Here is a 17,425-nt window from a genome sequence, read left to right on the forward strand (position 1 = left end):
TTTATATGTTGGTTAATCGCATGCCCATTATATCTTGAACCATAATAGTCAGAAGTGAGTCAACTGCTGTCAGTTGCTTTAGAGCATTTGTGATACTTCTGTTGATTCCATGAAGACACATGTAAGCTGATAAGGAGGAGGATAGTTTTATTAATTTGAAACATCACAAAAGCAGTCTGGGTTTCCAACATGGCAGTGATACAGATTTTAAGCAACATCCAGTTTACACAGGTTCTGGATTAATATTTTAATTTTTCATGCCCAGTTCAATACTTTAAAGCAGAATTAGGAATAAAGCGGTAAATATTACAAAATGCAGTCAAGGTACATTTTGGAAATACAAATTCCTTCATTACAGCAAATGTTTTTTGCAAAAGAGTAAAGCAGCAAATATTAACTTTTCTAAGGTAACATGCAGTTCTTATAATTCAATGTAATAAAAAAAGAAGCTGCTAAAATTAAGTTACAAAATCTATACTGTTTCAAGTTATTTTGTAAAGTAAGAAAAATACATAGAAATGAGTCCTAGAATCTTAACACTTTAAGAAATGTGATAAATGTAGGATATACTGTGTAATGGTGCCTTTTAAAAAATTAAATACTCATACACGTTCAGTAAAGCAAAATGTAAAGTGTAAACAGCAAGAAATTTCATTGAGTATCACAAGTTGATATTTGTATAGTAAGTCAATTGGTTATTAGTCCCTTTTTGAAATCCAATAGAATTTTAATATGCTCAGAACAGTAGAAAATAATAGTGTTATATAACGCAAAAAGATAATTGTTCAGATTTGAAATTCAGATGAGACATCATTTGTGATGTCAAAAGTTAAACTGAATGTTTTGCAAACATTTACTGTGAACAGTGAGCGCACTTGTTGTGCCTTGAGAATTCTTGATGGCTGGGTGTCTACAAGGTAGATGGGAGCACCAGCATTTGCCTGCTACCTCTATTCCATCAAGTTGGGAGGTAGCGAAATTGGCTGGAAAATTTTCCTGTATATGTTCTGTCTAAAATACAATAGCCCTGTATTTTTTTTACAAGTGTAGGATTATCGATCTTCCTTTAAATCAATTCTCAGATTAACATAAGATCGCAATGAAAGTGTTCATTCTGAAGTGAAGGCATGGGTGCCAAAGTGTTAAATTCATCAGGTTGAGGTTTAAAGCTATGTATAATTAAAAGAACTGTACAAATACCTACCACAATGTGCCAGATGGATTTTAAATCTACAATAACACTTAAGAGTTTGTCAAGTTGACTACATTTGAGGTTTTGCAGACTTAAAGCGGCATTGTAACACTTCCATAATCTTGAACACTGTCACGATTGGTCTCAACAGAAAAAAGGACCAATTAGAGCAGTGGCATTAAAATACAGATGATTCTTTTGGGGTAGGGTGCAGGATACGTGCGGTTTGCTGGGGTTGAAGCACAATATTTGAAGATTAAATAGTCACAAAGATTAGTAACAGTTGATAACACGACCCAAGAACCTAATCTAGCATTTTTAAAACTCAGTTTTAACTGTAAGATTTCTATCTCCCACAGCAAATGCAACATGTAGTAAACCGCTGTTTTCCTAAGTTACCTGATGTATAACTGGGATCTACTTTAAACATCTCACATGCTGCTCTGTGTATGTCAGTGCTTCTTGAACAATCAATCCTGTTCCCCACTACTCGAAGGAATATTGCACTTTTCCCTTTGGGAGGTACCAATCACAAAAGCTGAGCTGAATGATCACAACAGCCATTTTTACAATACAGAGAAGAAAGGAGTAAGGGATATGGCCAGCTTTTTTCAGCATCAGACACAAGCAAACAAAATCTTAGCCAGAACTCTCTGCATTGGAACTACCGTGTAGCCCTGTCTTCTGGGAAATTTTCCTTAGGGACTGACTTTAGTGGGAGGGAAAGAGAGGGCCTCTAAGCCAGGCGCTTCAACTGAGGTGCTAGAGTGGCAATCTGCCAAGGGTGAGGACAACACTCCTTTTACACCAAGTGAAGCAGATGGCAACCACGCTTCTGCGGCCTACAGAGGTGGGGCCATAGAGTAATGCAGGCCCAGACCAGACACGCTTCTTGCTGAGATGGCTCCCCAGCCTCGCGCTGTCCTGCTCAGAACTGCTGGGCTCAGCCTGGCCACCCCTCCTCTGCACTAATAACAAATAAACTTCTTCCCTATCTTTCCCTAGCCTGGCAGGCCACTGTCAAACTTTATGAGTCACACTTTAAATTTTGTACCCTACACACTTCCACTAAAGCAGAAATACAAAAGCCACAATAATCTCAACAGCCAGCGGGCATTCCTCTTTAGGGGCTGTAAGGGGGTGGCTTCTCAAAAGGTGGATAGTAGGGTGGAGAGTAACGGGGTGGAGCACTCGAGGACCACATGTAGCTGGGCGAAGGCGAAGCAGACTGGGGCTCGTCAGAAAGTCCAGAGGGAGGGGAGGATGGAAAGACGCTGGAATGCTGTGCAATCAAAATAAAACATCAGTTTCCACCATGAGGTTGCAATTCCCCAACATTAGTCATTGTTTAAAAATGAATATGGACCCAGTGTGTTCCAGTTTGGAACAACCAAGAGCCCCTAAACCTTGCAGGGTTAATGAGGGCCATGAAATGGAACTGGTCCCACTTTCTCACTCAGGCTGCAAAGCTCAGGCAGAGATGCCTTGGAATCCTCTTTCCCAGCCTTTTGGACCTCTCATTCAGTCAGTTATCCTGTTGCTCCTACTTCTGTGTTATTTTGGGAGGGCTTCCCAGGTGGCTCAGTGGTAAAGAACCTGCCTGCCAATACAAGAGACATGGGTTTGATCCCTGGGTTGGGAAGATCTCCTGGAAAAGGAGATGGCAACCTACTCCAGTATTCTTGCCTGGGAAATCCCATGGACAGAGGAGCCTGGTGGGCTACAGTCCATGGGATCATAAGAGTTGGATATGACAGAGCAATGGAGCATGCCTGGCACTTTGGGAAGGGAGAGAGATATGGGATAAAAAAATAAAATACCAGTGAATCAGCATGTTAGGAGTCAATCTGCCACTTCTCTTTCCCAGCCAGTGTACACCCTTGACCCTGAATTTCCTACTCAAGGAGAGTTGACCTGTTTTGTTCACTGCTCTCTCCCCCAGAGCTCAGAACAGTGATTGGCAAGTAGAAGTTGCTCAATCAATGTTGGATGAGTGACTAAGACTTCAGTCACTCATAGAGCACAGAAGATGAACTTGGCATGTTTTTAGAAATAAAATCTATTTTCAAAGGCTACAGTCACATCTTGTGCGTGGTGGAGCATGGCTGAGGCCTGAAGGCTGGAGGGGTCTCCAATAAGAGCAAACGTAAGCCAATGAATAGGGTATATAGAACGGCAATTTTCTGTTGTGCCTTAGCTCTAGGAGGAACTGCTATATTTTAAAAAAAAGACCCACTTATACCAAAATTTCTCAAGAGTTCAAGTGCTGTTTGGGAAGGTCAATACCTTTACTTTGTTCTGCTGGCCAGAGTCAAAGTGGTTGACTGTTTAGTTGCTAAGTCATGTCTGACTCCTTGATACCCTAGGAACTGTAGCCCACCAGGCTCCTCTGTCCATGTGATTTCCCAGGCAAGAATACTAGAGTGGGTTGCCATTTCCTTCTCCAGGGGATCTTCCTGGATCAGAGGTCAAACTCATGTCTCCTGCTTGGCAGGTGGATTCTTTACACTGAGCTACCTGGGAAGCCCTGGAATCTAAGCTGATCATGTCATTTCCAGGCCTAGAACATTCTAGAGTCAGCCTTGCCAGGAGGTATCTGGAGCCTGAGACCAGTTGGCTGATTCTCCTTATCCCTAGTCCTGACCTCTGCACTCCTTAGAAAGGGGTATCCTGGTTTCTAGGTCTTGCTTTAGACATTGAAATCTCTGTCTCCTACCACATAATGTCAGGACTGATCCTCCCCCACCCCATCCACCCTTTTGATCTAAGAGAAGGAATGACAGGGTCATAGAAAGCCTTTAAAGACAAAAAAAAAAAAAAAAAAACTTGAGGGACTTCCCTGGTTATGTGGTTAAGGCTTACAATGCTGTGGTTAATGCTTCCAATGCAGAGGGCACGGGTTTAAGCCCTGGTTGAGGAACTAAGATCTCACATGCTGCATGGTGCAGCAGAAAAAAAAAAGATAAAAGAGCTTGAGGCAGTTGACTTGAGACAAGCCAGATTGCTTCCAAAAATCTCCAAATTTCTTCTCCCTCCAGGAAGAGATATGCTTCCTTTGACATTGGTCTCATGATCTCTCCTCTCTCTCCCTCCGCCTCTGTTGCTTTCACTGTCCTCTTAAACCAGAGAGGAAAGCAAAATTCCACCAGAGACAAGATCTCTGTGTCCAGAGATGTGACATTCTGCCTTTCTAAATCCCGCTCCAAAAAATAAATAAATAAATAAATAAATCCCGCTCCAGGATAGAGTCAGAAGGCCAGTTCTCTGCCCCCCAGACACAGAAGGGAAGGCAAGTTTCGAAGGTGGAGCTAAAGGCCATTCTGTCCTGAGAGGCAGTAACAGGCTGCTGGGGGCAGTTGTAGACTTTGATCCTAAGAGGGGGTGGTACAGCCACCTTGGGTTTTCACCTCTCAGTTTCCCTTGAAGTGAAAGTCGCTCAGTCGTGTCTGACTCTTTGCAACCCACATGGACTATAGTCCAGTGGAATTCTCCGGGCCAGAATACTGGAGTGTGTAGCCTTTCCCTTCTCCAGGGGATCTTCCCAACCTAGGGACCAAACCCAGGTCTCCCACACTGTGGGCAGATTCTTTACCAGCTGAGCCACAAGGGAAGCCCAAGAATACTGGAGTGGGTAGCCTATCCCTTCTCCAGGGGATCTTCCCGACCCAGGAATCAAACCGGGGTCTCCTGCATTGCAGGCAGATTCTTTACCAACTGAGCTACCAGAGAAGTTTCCCGTATAAGAAGGTATTTAGGGAGATGGGGGTGGGATGCTTCTCACTGCCCTCTGATGATGCTGGAGTCTTAGGGATAAATGGCAGAGCGAGGGAGCTAACAGGCGGTAGTCCACACACACCCCCCCCCCCCCCGCCGCCCTTGGGATGGCGGGGTTGGAGGGGGTGGGCACCAGCATACAGTTTCCTAGCAACAGGCAGGCACCTTGGGAAAGCTTCGGCTTTGTTGCAGCTGGGGAGCAGGCCCCGTGCATTTTAGTTCCTGCCTAAGACTTGACTAACGGGACAGGACGGGCCACTCCGAAGAACAGAGCTTTGAATCCTTTCACACCACAAAGCATGAAAAGCATGAAAAGCATCTAAATAGCCTACTGCTGGGTTCCGAGCTTCCTGAGCTGCTTCTGAGAGGCTGGGGTGGCTTATCGCAGGGACAGAGGAGGTGGGAGCACCCTCGCAGACACTCCTCTCCCGCCTCAATCTGCCCCTCCCTGCCCCAGGCGGACCCACACTCTGCAAGACCCACGTGCATTTCTGTCACGTGTGCCTCTCTCTTTGAAAGCACTGGGAGGCAGTGACTCCCTAAAGAGCCCTATAACTGGCCCGGTGATGAAGGTTACACCAGCAAAAGATGCTGTGTTCCAAGGGTAAAATCCAGGGCCTCTTGCTTCTTCGCATTCCCCCTCTGTTTCCACTTCCCTGGTGGCTCAGAGATTAAAGGGTCTGCCTGCAATGCAGGAGACCTGAGTTCGATCCCTGGGTCGGGAAGATCCCCTGGAGAAGGAAATGGCAACCCACTCCAGTATTCTTGCCTGGAGAATCCCATGGACCGTGGAGCCTGGTGGGCTACAGTCCATGGGGTTGCAAAGGGTCGGACACGACTGAGTGACTTCACTTTCACTTTCACTTTCTGTTTCCAGCCCAGAAAGCAAACCCAGGAGAGACAGAGAGAAGAGTGGAGCAAAGGGAGGGATCAGAAACGAGAGAGAGGAGAGGCAAGGAGAAGCTTGGCAGGAGAGGGGAAATAGAAGGCTGAGTGGCAGTGGCAGCCTTCTAAGGTTGTCAGTCACCTGCTCCACCTACCACCTCCCCCAAGACGGCCTCCACCCTCTCATTCAGTAGGCCCAGTTTATAATGGATCCTTTTCAGTGGCTACATCAAAACCTAGTGTACCTTTCTGTGATTTAATAAAGACCATCCACAGAGGCAGTGGCATTTTGCAAAGGCTCTTGTTTCAAGCTAAACTTGGTGATTCACCAAATGGACAGGACAGGGACATGATTAGAGTGAAGTAGGGGTTCTGGCCCAGTAGGTCAGACTGGAATCGTTAAGGGATTTACCCCAAAGTTTGTTGTTGTTTAGCCACTAAGTCGGAGTCTTTTTCAACCCCATGGACTGTAGCACTCCAGGCTCCTCTGTCCATGGGATTTCCCAGGCAAGAATACTGGAGTGGGTTGCCATTCCCTTCTCCAGGGGATCTTCCTGACCCAGGGATTGAACCCACATCTCCTGCATTGGGCAGGTGGATTCTTTACCACTGAGCCCCCAGGGAAGCGGACCCCAAAGCTACACAGGGTTGAATTTCCCAGCAGAAGTAGAAACTGATGTTTCATACCCTACAGGATATGGACTTCCTGGCTACCTGGAAGTGAGTGCAAGGTACAAGAGAAGTGAGTGCAGGAAGGTAAGCAAGGAGGCACTGACAGCCTTGGCTTCAGGTCCAATGTCTGCAAGAATCCTGTTTCTCCAAGCTCAGCCCTCATGACATCCTCAGGGCCACCTGACTAGATCCACGTCCTCGCTCCCATCTGACCACAAGAAATGCTTCCCAAGCTTCCTGGCTGGACAGCTACCCAACAAGGGTGTGACTTTGCAGGGTTAAAAGAACACCCTATAAATCTCATCAGCCTCAGGGGTAAAAAGGGAGAGAGAAGTCTTCAAAGTGACATAAATAGTTCTATTTGGAAATGATCAAATTGGGGAAATCATTCAGAACAAAGCCCAGAAAGGTCTATTTTCCTGCTATTATTTGGGCCCCCAATACAATCTAAGAGAATAATGGAGCTCTGGCTTTTGGATGGTGTTGTTAGGTCTGTGCTTCTGCTGTTTTTATTGTCAGAGCTGGTATGCATTTTGCTGACTGCTTTCCATTTATCTGGGAACACAGCAGATGGCCCTAATCTTCCTGGCTTTCTTGGGTAAAGACTGGTATTTCCTTGTACGAAACGATAAGGGACTGGAACTTGGTGAACAAAAGAAAGCTCCATTCAAACACTAAAATGAAATGCTATCTAAGTTCTAGAGGGAAACAAATACCATTTAAAAACATATCCCTTAGGGATCTCCCTGGTGGTCCAGTGGTTGAGAAACCACCTTCCAGTGCAGGGGACACAGGTTCGATCCCTGGTCAGGGAACTAAATTCCCACATGCCAACATGCCACAGGGCAGTTAAGCCCATGTGACACATCTAGAGAAGCCCACACAGTAACTAGAGAAAGCCCACGCACCTCAACCAAGAGCCTGTGTGCTGCACTGGGGACCCAGTGAAGCCAAATAAATAAATCATATCCCTTAAAACCCACAACTTTAGAAAGTCTCCAAAAAGGAAATATAAAAGACAGCTTGAACCTCTGGAAAGAACCAGGAGAGGTATAAGAAGTGGCCCAGCAGTCCTTGGAGTGGGGAGCCATGTAATCACACGGTTAAGAGCGAGTCAAGAGAACCTTTCTGAGTAATGATTAGAAAGCCCATCATTTAACGCAGTAAAACATGGAAATATTCTGAAACTAACTGGGGAAAAGATCGATACTGTGCTCAGATTTACAGCTTCCCTCAAGAATCCCCCAAGCCAGTCTCTGGCCTCAGACAGACCTGGATATACATCCTTGTCCTCACTGCTGCCCCTGGGTATCCCCACTCAGGTCCTTAGACTGATCTCTTAATGCAGGGCCTAGGTCTCACTCAGACTTTACATCCATAGCTCCGAGTACAGTGTCTGGCACATGGGAACACTGACTGAACTGAAACCAACAGTCTGGGCCACCATTGGCATTGGGCAACCTTGTTTTCATGCCTGGGATGGTTTGGAATGAGTAATGATGGGCAGAAAGATAGCTCCATTACATAAACAGGGACTTCCTATCTTAAGAGTTTGCAGCACCCATTACTAAGGAGGTTACTGCTCCTACTCCAGAGGTTTGTTATAAAGTGAAAAGTCCAAAAACCGACCTAATCAATATAATTTACTTCCATATAAAAAAAAAATGGAAGCAGCCTCTTGGGAGCCATGCGTGGCCCCTCTAGCCCACGATGACTTTTGGCTATGGATGCCTCAAAGAATGGTGACCCTCTCATGCTAGGTTCAACGTCCCTGAATTCTCTTAAAGGATTCCTTTTTGCCCCTGTCACTACTGTAATTATCTATGCCCTTTCAGAGCATATTTGTGTTTTTTAGTCTATATTATTTGTTTGGGGAACAAGTTCCCTGAGTTGTCTACCTGTGAATACAGTAGGCTTTAAAACAAGTTCTAACACTTTCCCCCAAGCTTTAATGGATGCCTCCTTGTGCTGGTGCTATATTTTATGACAGTGAACAAGTCCACGTTCACACTATAGAGATGTATTCCTACTGCGGTATAGAGTCCTAGACCTGCCCATACAGTGTCTAAATCAAACCAAAGTACACTTTACTCAACTAAATGGGGAGGGTTTTCAGTTTCAATTATTTTGTTAATCTGAGGCAGAAACTAGGTTTTCCAAGGGCTCTGTTTTTCTAAACTGGCTGGTTAATTGGAAGCACCCCCAAACAGTCATGCTTTTATGTCCCCTTGGAACATTCAGGACTCTTAGTCAATAGAATGAAATTCATTATGGGTTTGCCTCCTTTCAAAGGCATTTCCCTGGTCCCCAAATCCTGAATTAACCAGATTCGAGTGGAATCCCACTCTTCTGTGGTCTGGGGTTTATAATCACTGTAAATGCCTAAAAGACCATTTCTTTTGTTTTCCTGAAGTGTCTATTTCAGCGCTCTGCCCACGTACAATGAATTCCCTTTAATGAAGTGCCTTTTGGGTTCTGTTTTTCTGTGCTTCATCTTAGCTCAAAAGGAAAATGGGAAAGTGCAAATTTGGTAACACTATTTCTGACCCACATGATAACAAGGCAAAAAAAATTAAAAAGGAAGGGAGAAGGGTGTTATAAAAAATATTTTCTCGGTATAGGCCCAGTTAGGAAGTCTAGAAAAAAAGAAGGGACTGCTTTCTCAGTACAGATTTGAATCAAACCCTTGTGTGACTCAGCATGTCCTTGTGCTATGTAACAGGACTAGACAAGCCCCTTCCTGTGGCAGAGAAATGGAAAAAGCCACCATTGGACAGGAGTCTGTGGTGACGTACTCATGAGTACCTCACGGGAGGTCAACGCCACTTGGGACATCTGAATCCTATCTCCTTCTCTCCCTGTTTTGTCCATCATTCTTCTGCATCTCCTCTTGTGTCTTTCCCCATCATTGCCTGCCTATTCAGTCCTTAAGCTTCGCAGGTACCCACAGGCTGTGAGATGGAGAGCCTGGCTACCTCATATAGATTAGGAAGGATCCATAATTATGGAGAGAATAAGAGAGGATGAGCGAGAGCAAGGGTAACAGAAAGTTCTTTTTTCTCTCAAAACATACCTGAAAGTCATAAGCAGAATAAGGCGGCAGGTGAGGAGGGCTATGGTAGTAGGTATTGTAGGATGCCACTTGAGGACGAGCATAGTAAGAAACAGTTGGATGGGCATTTTCAACAGAACAGTTCAGTGCTGGGAGAGTTGGGTTCTGTAAAATCAAAAACAATATAAATGTTCATCACTAACAGAATGGTTAAATAAACCATGGGATATCCATACCACAGAATACTATGGAGCTGTTGATAAACGATGACGTGCACCTATAGTTAGTGACAGGGAAGTTGTCCAGAATATATTTGTAAACATAAAAAACAAAAACAGGGCTTCCATGGTACTTCAGTGGTTAAGAATCTGCCTGCCAATGCAGGGGATGCAGGTTTGTTCCCTGGTCCGAGAGGATCCCACATGCCACGAGATGACTAAGCCCAGATGCCACAACTGCTGAGCCTGAGAGCCCAGAGCCCAGCCTCTGCAACAAGAGAAGCCATGGCAATGAGAAGCCCACACACCACAACGAAGAGTAGCCCCTGCTCACTGCAACTAGATAAAGCCTGCATGCAGTCAAAAATGAAATTTAAAAACAATGTTTAAGAAAGCAAGCCACTGACAAAACTATGGAGACAATAAAAGATCACTGGTTGTCAGGGGTTGGGATTGGGAAGAAGGATGAACAGGAAGAACGCAGAGGCTACTTAGGGCAGTGAAAACACTGTTTGCTGCCAGAATGATGGATATATGTCATTATACACCTGTCCGATAGAACTCATTTGTCCAATACATTTGTCCAATATTCTATGTCCCATAGAATTACAACACCAAGAGTGGGCCCTAAGGTAAACTATGGACCTTGGGTAATTATGATGCGTCAATATAGACTCATCCTTGCTAACAAATGTACCACTCTGTGGGGGATGTTGATAACGGGGGAGGCTGTGTGTCGGGGAAGAAAGTTTATGGGAAATCTCTGTACCTTCATCTCAGTTTTGTTGTGAATCTAAAACTGCTCTAAAAAGAAAATCTTTTAAAAAGTCACCATGTTCTATTACTATAGCATAATCTCAGTTTATGTAAAGACCCAAACAATTATATATGAATATACACTTGTCAATGAAATTAATCTGGAAAGATTCACAACAAACTGTTAGCTACGGCTGTCTCTGGGGAGGGCAGTGGTATTAGGAAGTAAATGGGGACTCTTTACTCTTAATTATAAAGCCAAAGTTTTCACAACTACTATGTATCACTTGTGTCATTTCCCCACACTGACTATTTTGAAAAATTCAAACCAATAGTTGAAATCTTTGACTTTCAAAAACACAAATGAAAAAAAAATTGAGAACCTCCCCCCAATACAAAATGTCAAAGCAACAAGACTACTGCTCTCACTGTGACAAAAATATGATCAATCATGAAGAGTTTGTAAAAACTGTAAGGATTCTTGCAGATTCCAACCTCGCTAAGGAGCTCGCAGGCACACATGAAACTATTCACTTCGCCTCAGCCCTGTGGGCTGGAGGCAAAACCCTAGCACTGAAACCAAGAAAGACCAAGTACAGTATATTGATACCCCCTCCCCCCACACACACACATTTTTGGGAAAATAAAACAATGCAGAAAGAATTGAATACTCTTTTTATAACATGGTGGTGTGTGTAGCCCTTCAAGGGTTAAAGCCAATCTTGTCTAGGATGGGAGTCCAGATTTCAATAAGGCCAAAACACTGCTAGAGGAAGTCACCACTGCTCATGAGTTCCCAAGCAGGACTGGGCTTTGTACCTTATGAGTGCCACATGGCTCAAGGTGTGGGAGAAATGTCCTTTCCATGGTCCATGTCATTGATACCCCCTCTGTTCCTGCGTGTAATCTAGAGCTGTCCACAAAGTCCACGTGTCTTGTTTCTGTTATGTATCTACTTTGCGTTAACAGCGAGCAGACGCTTCCTCTCAAGTGATGAAAATGTGTGGGCAGGCTTTGGCAATGGCACAGGCAACCATGTTGGGGTGTTGGCAGAGGAAACTCCCATAGAGCAAGTTTCAACACAGTCTGTTGCTCTCTTCCTTGGAGTGGGTTACTGTTTACATCTCTAGGAGGTTTGAAGAGCTACAAACCTCAGTCATTATGATGCTGCTCACAGACAACCACAGAAATGTTTCTCAGCCTCTCTCATGTGTGGGAGAGGGCTGAGGTCTTGACCATTCCAAAGGCTGGCTCACACTACAGAAGCAGTGATCAGCAATGCCCTTACCTCTCCACCAGGATTCCAAGAAGAAATGTCACCCCTGAGGAAGTCCCAGAAATCATGTTCCCTCAGCCTTGTGCCAGTTAAAACCACACCCTCCAACTCTTGCAAAACGAAACCAGCTCTTCTATGCAAAGAGAGGGCTTCCCAGGTGGCTCAGTGGTAAAGAACCCGCCTGCCAGTGCAGGAGACGCAAGGGACTCAGGTTCAATCCCTGGGTCGGGAAGATCTCCTAGAGGAGGAAATGACAACCCACTCCAGTGTTCTTGCCTGGAGAATCCCATGGACAGAGGAGCCTGGCAGGCAACAGTCCGTAGGGTCACAAAGAGTGGGACACGACTGAGCACACACACACACAACCACAGAGAAGCAATCGGGGAATATAAACTATCTAGAGAAGGTTTTGTGTGTGTAGCAAGGCTGGGGGTGCAGGATCCTCTTTGAAAGGAAGTTGAATATTATAGAGAAAGAAACACATGGGGGAAAATGAAATAAGCACAGGAGAGCCACAGATGAAAGGTGCGGAGGATGTAGAGAAAATGGACAAGGTACCAAGAGAGGTTGAGAGTGTCAAGGGGGGTGAAGTTGGGAGTGGGGCAGGGAAGGAGCAAAAGGGATTGCCCCAGAGCATGGTCTGGTTACAGTTTTAAATCCATAATTCTGCTTTTACAATAAATCTGGGCTCTGTTTCTATTCATGTGTGTATATAGTAATGTGTGTTTCTGTACCAATAATTCTGGGGCTTAAGTTATGGGATCTCCACTTCTGATGAGTAGCATTCTGAGCTCCAGTGAAACAGTGATTCACAAGCACAGGCAATGTGCTGTGCTGTGCTAAGCTGCCTCAGTTGTAGCTGACTCTCTGCGACCCCATGGACTGTAGCCCACCAGGCTCCTCCGTCCATGGGATTCTCCAGACAAGAATACTGGAGTGGGTAGCCATTTCCTCCTCCAGGCATAGGAAATAGTCAAATCCATCTCGCCCAGACAGAACTGAGTCCCTTCAAAGACAATGATTGTGGACTTTGGAAAGAAGACCACTTTGATTTCTCCCTACTTTATACCAGAGACACTAGCAAAAACTGGCAAGATATTATTAGTTCTTATGATTCATCTCAAGTTCTCATATCTTTGAGCCGCAAACACTGTGGTCATCCAACATTTCTTCAAGATCCTTGGCACCAAGCCCCTCTGGTCAGGGAATGAAGACGTCCTTTTTCCTTTCAGGCTCCCACAACTCTGGAAACAGTGCTCCGAGCTGATCCCATTGAAGGCTGCCAGCTCACAGCCTTTGGCTCCTGGCCTCACTCCTCAGGAATGCCTTTCATCAGCCAGCACCCCTGGGCCTCCCTGAGGCCCCCAAGGCATTCTACTCAGGGTGGAGACACATCATCATGAGGCACTAAGCACGTTTGGACGTAGGCCAAGGATTTTCTGGTTGATGTTCCAGGATTTTCTACACCATGTCTCATTTTCATAAAGCGATCAAAACTATGGTTCCTCTTTGGTGCCCTGTCGTAGTATATAGCTCATACTTGCTCTCTCCTGTCATGAATCAAATCTCCTGCCTCTGCTCTTTGCCTTCATCTTTTGTTTTCCCCACTGGCCCTCTATTGGGTTCCCAGGCTTGGCACTGGATGAGGCTCAGGTCTTCCCTCACTCTCCTCATTTCTCAGAGAAGCTCCCAACAGTTGGAAACAACTGGCCTTTAATTTTTAAAATTAAAGAAACTAAACAAAGGAGGTGATGTCTGTTAAAACACGTATGGAACCAGAAAGGGCTGGCCAAATGCTCCTCAGGGGAAGCTGGGATGGAGCAGTGGGAGCAAAGGCTCTGGCATTTGACACACCTGGGTTCCACTCCCAGCTCTGCTATTTAGCCCAGGGCAGGTCACTTGACTTCCTGTGGGCCTGTTTCCTCAACCGTTAATGGTGGGAGTAATACTTCATGAGGTGGTAGTAGTGGGGGAGGAGCGGAGAAAGGAATTGTGCAACAGCCCTTTATAGAGAGTAAAGGAGCCATTACTGCCACCTCTCAGGACAGACTGTCAACAAACCCCTAACTCCCCTAGAGATCAAAGGTCACAGTGAAATGAACAGTCCACATGGTAAACCTGAAACTAATATGCTATAGTAAAGTCAACTATACCTCAACAATTTTTTTAAAAGAGTTCAGAAATAAATCTATACATCAACGGTCAACTGAGTTGTGACAGGGGTCCTTGCAGGAGCCCCACAGAGCCTAGCAGGTGGCCGCCAGTCACTCTGTGCCTCAGGGTGCTTGGCTGTCCATGTCTCAGAGCTCAGAGAAAATTCAGAGAACCCTTAACACCCATCGGATGTTCCATCTCAACTCGCCAACCCCAACCAGAAGCTTCGCTTATAGTCAGAGCGGCTCAGAGTCGACACAAGACCACTGCTTTCATCTGTCCCCTGGGGAAAACTCTACTTGGTGCTTCGTGGTGACCTAAATGGGAAGGAAATCCAAAAAAAGAGGGGATATATGTATATGTATAGCTGATTCACTTTGCTGTACAGTAGAAAGTAACACAACCTCGTAAAGAAACTATACTCCAACACAAGTTTTAAAGAAAAGGACAAAGTGCACTGTTTTCTCCAAAGAAGCCCCAATTCAGAAACAGCTTTTCTGAAGAAGCTTTCTCATGCCGAAGCTCCCTCAGGCTCGAACTGAGAGGACAGCCTTCTCCCTCCAAGCTGCCCCCCACCCTAGCCCCATGCCTCCACCAGGCTTAGGGCTTGAGCTCTCCTGAGTGGGAGAAGGGGTGTGGAAATAATGAATGCGTGTGTGCATGTGTGTTCAGTCACAACTGCTCTTCGCGACCCCATGACCTGTAGCCCACCAGGCTCCTCTGTCCATGGAGTTCTCCAGGCAAGAATACTGGAGTGGGTTGCCATGCCCTCCTCCAGGGGATCTTCCCGGCCCAGGGATCAAATCTGCATTTCTTGCATCTTCTGCCTTGGCAGGTGGATTCTTTATCACTGAACCACCTGGGAAGCCTCATGTGTAATAGAGGGAGGGAAATAAGACAGACAGACAGGCTAGGTAGGAGCAGGGAAGACTTTCTCTGGCCATAGGGTCAACAGCAGGAACACTCAATACTACCAGTCAGCCCGGTTCTGCTGGGAAGTTGTTGCCACAAACTACAGTTTTTTTTCTCTTCTGTGGTCCTATTCCACTTTCAGTTTCCATTACTCATCCTTTTGACGATCCAGGCCCAAACTACAAACTGACTTTCAGCCGCCAGTTCCTCAGCCACGCCCCAAATGGGACAGAAACCGCCAAGGGCCTAGGGGTTATCTGTGTCATTTCTGGGGTCAAGGGAAGCCCTTTTTAGGCACAAAATAATTTCCTAGACATGGGTGGGACATTCCTTTAAAGCAACCCTACTCAACCATGGGGCTTCCCTGGTGACTCAGCAGTAAAGACTCCGTCTGCAATGCAAGAGATGCTCAGGAGAAGTGGCTTCAATCACTGGGTTGGGAAGATCCTCTGGAAGAGGGCATGGCAACCCACTCCAGTATTCTTGCCTGGAGAATCCCCATGGACAGAGGAGCCTGGCGGGCTACAGTCCATGAGGTCGCCAAGAGTCAGACACAACTGAGTGACAGAGCATGCACGCAGTGTAGCCACAGACTGGAATCACCGGGAGGGCTTTTTTAAAAGTACTGCTGCCTGAGCTTCAATTTAGACCCATTAAATTGGCATTCTGGAGGAGTGGCCCAGGCCGGCAGGTTTTTTAAAGCACCTCAGGTGATTGTATTCTAATAGGAGGCCAGGTTGAGAACCAGAGCTCTAAAGCTATTATCTCTATAATTAGAGATCAAGGTTTATTAAATAAGCAAACAAAAGCTTTAAAAGCAAAAGAGGGAAGGCCCCCAGGACTATGGAGGACCTACTGGGTGCTGAGCCCTGAGGTGCATATTCACACCCACATGAATATGGACAAGCAGCTCAGCCTGAGGCTGGGCTTTCACTTTCACTCTTTCTGGAGAAACTGCAGGAGGAAATTCCTGGGGAGGGGGAGACAGCCATACTTCTTACCTGTAGCTAAAAACGTCTTTCCTTCCAGCTCTCCCAAAGTCTGTAACAGGGAAAACTACCCCCAAAAGATTTTCTACTAAAAGTGTGTGTGGGTTGAGTGGGGGTAATGACAGGCTATGTTTACATAACCAGCATGAACCCCACCCGTCCCCAGAATATGCATCAAAAACACAGGCAATGTCTCATGTTAACAAGACATGTTTGCAGGCTGAGGACATGACCTGGCTCCTTTGACTTAAGATGTTTGAAGGCAGCTACATTTTTTTTCCTTTGGCTGTGCCACATGCCATGTGGCTTGTAGAACCTCACTTCCTGGACCAGGGACTGAACCGGTGCCCTGGGCAGTGAAAGCGTGGAGTTCTAATCACTGGACCGCCAGGAAATCCCGCCCTCCCCGCCCCCGCAAGGCAGCTACATTCTTGAAGCAATGGTTTCTGTTCCTCCCTTCAAAACGTGGGTCCCCATGGCCCCCACCCGCTGAGCCTTGCCCCACCCTTTACAGGAAGAGGGGCCTCTGTAGAAATTTGAAGTTACTTCCTTCCTTCCTTACCATGTCCTTAAAGCCGCCCAGGACAGCGGCAGTGATGATGCCCAGGAAGAGGCCAACGATGTTGAGGATGGTGGCAGACCAGAGCAGGTGGTAGAGGTGGATGATATCCTGGCAGCTGCTGACGTCGATGTACTCGTAGTAGCCACCGGTGATCTCTACCCGGCTGGAAGGGGAGAAGGGCACCCAGTCAGTCACCAAGGAGCAGGCTGTCCCCCAGGGCTTTGGCTACCATGCAGCCCAGTGAAAAGACAGGGGGTCACGTGCGACACTATCATAACAGACATGGAAGCCAAGAATGCACTTGGGGATCAAGATAGTATAATGAATCAAAGTGTCACTGCTGTTTATCCCCATCCCCCAAACCCCTCCTATCTGCCAGAGAAATACTTGTTAACATTGCTAATATTAATCCTAGATGGCAATTATTAATACCTGCTGTGTGCAGGCACGGGGCTAAGCATTTTACAGACGTGGATACATCACATCTGCACTTCTATGGCAGCTCCTAGTCAACAGGTGTCTATTAAAATTAAGTTAAAAATTCAGTTCTTCTGTCTCACTAGGCACACGTTAAATGCTCAGCAGCCACACTTTTAAAGGTCATGCTAGTGGCTGGTTACTATACTGGACAGAGCATTTCTGTCATCACAGAAAGTTCTATTAGGCAGCACTGTGAATGCTTATAATATTTAAGACGTAAGTATTAGCCCCCATTCCCATTTTACAGATGAAGAAACTGAAGCACAGAGATATTAAGAACTTCCTCAAATTGTAAGTGGTAGAGCTGGGATCTGAATTCAGGCTTCAGTGATTTCGGTATTTCCTTTCTCAAAACAAAACGAAATGCCAACAATGTCCCAATAAAGTACTAAAGCTGAGTTCCTGCACAAAATCTGAATAGCACCTCCTCACAGAGACCTTCCCTGACCACTCTGTCCAAAGATAATCCCCCATCCAGTTCCGTCAGTCTCTAGCCCACTACT

The 17,425-nt window shown here is 45.9% G+C and overlaps 1 protein-coding gene across 2 annotated transcripts in view; it reads right to left on the reverse strand.

Annotated features, from left to right (window-relative positions):
* Positions 1 to 122: 122 nt before the first annotated feature.
* TMEM255A (transmembrane protein 255A) overlaps positions 123 to 17,425 on the reverse strand; it is a 49,634-nt gene continuing 32,331 nt past the window's right edge. For both annotated transcript variants that reach the window (XM_043896198.1, XM_043896197.1), the window contains 3 exons: positions 16,443 to 16,605; positions 9,597 to 9,740; positions 123 to 2,474 (listed from right to left, as the gene is read on the reverse strand). In XM_043896198.1, coding sequence (XP_043752133.1) covers positions 2,316 to 2,474; positions 9,597 to 9,740; positions 16,443 to 16,605 — 466 coding nt within the window. In that variant the 3' untranslated portion in view covers positions 123 to 2,315. The remainder of the gene's footprint in view (positions 2,475 to 9,596; positions 9,741 to 16,442; positions 16,606 to 17,425) is intronic.

This window comes from Cervus elaphus, chromosome X (genome assembly GCF_910594005.1).
Source record: "Cervus elaphus chromosome X, mCerEla1.1, whole genome shotgun sequence".
NCBI lineage: Eukaryota > Metazoa > Chordata > Mammalia > Artiodactyla > Cervidae > Cervus > Cervus elaphus.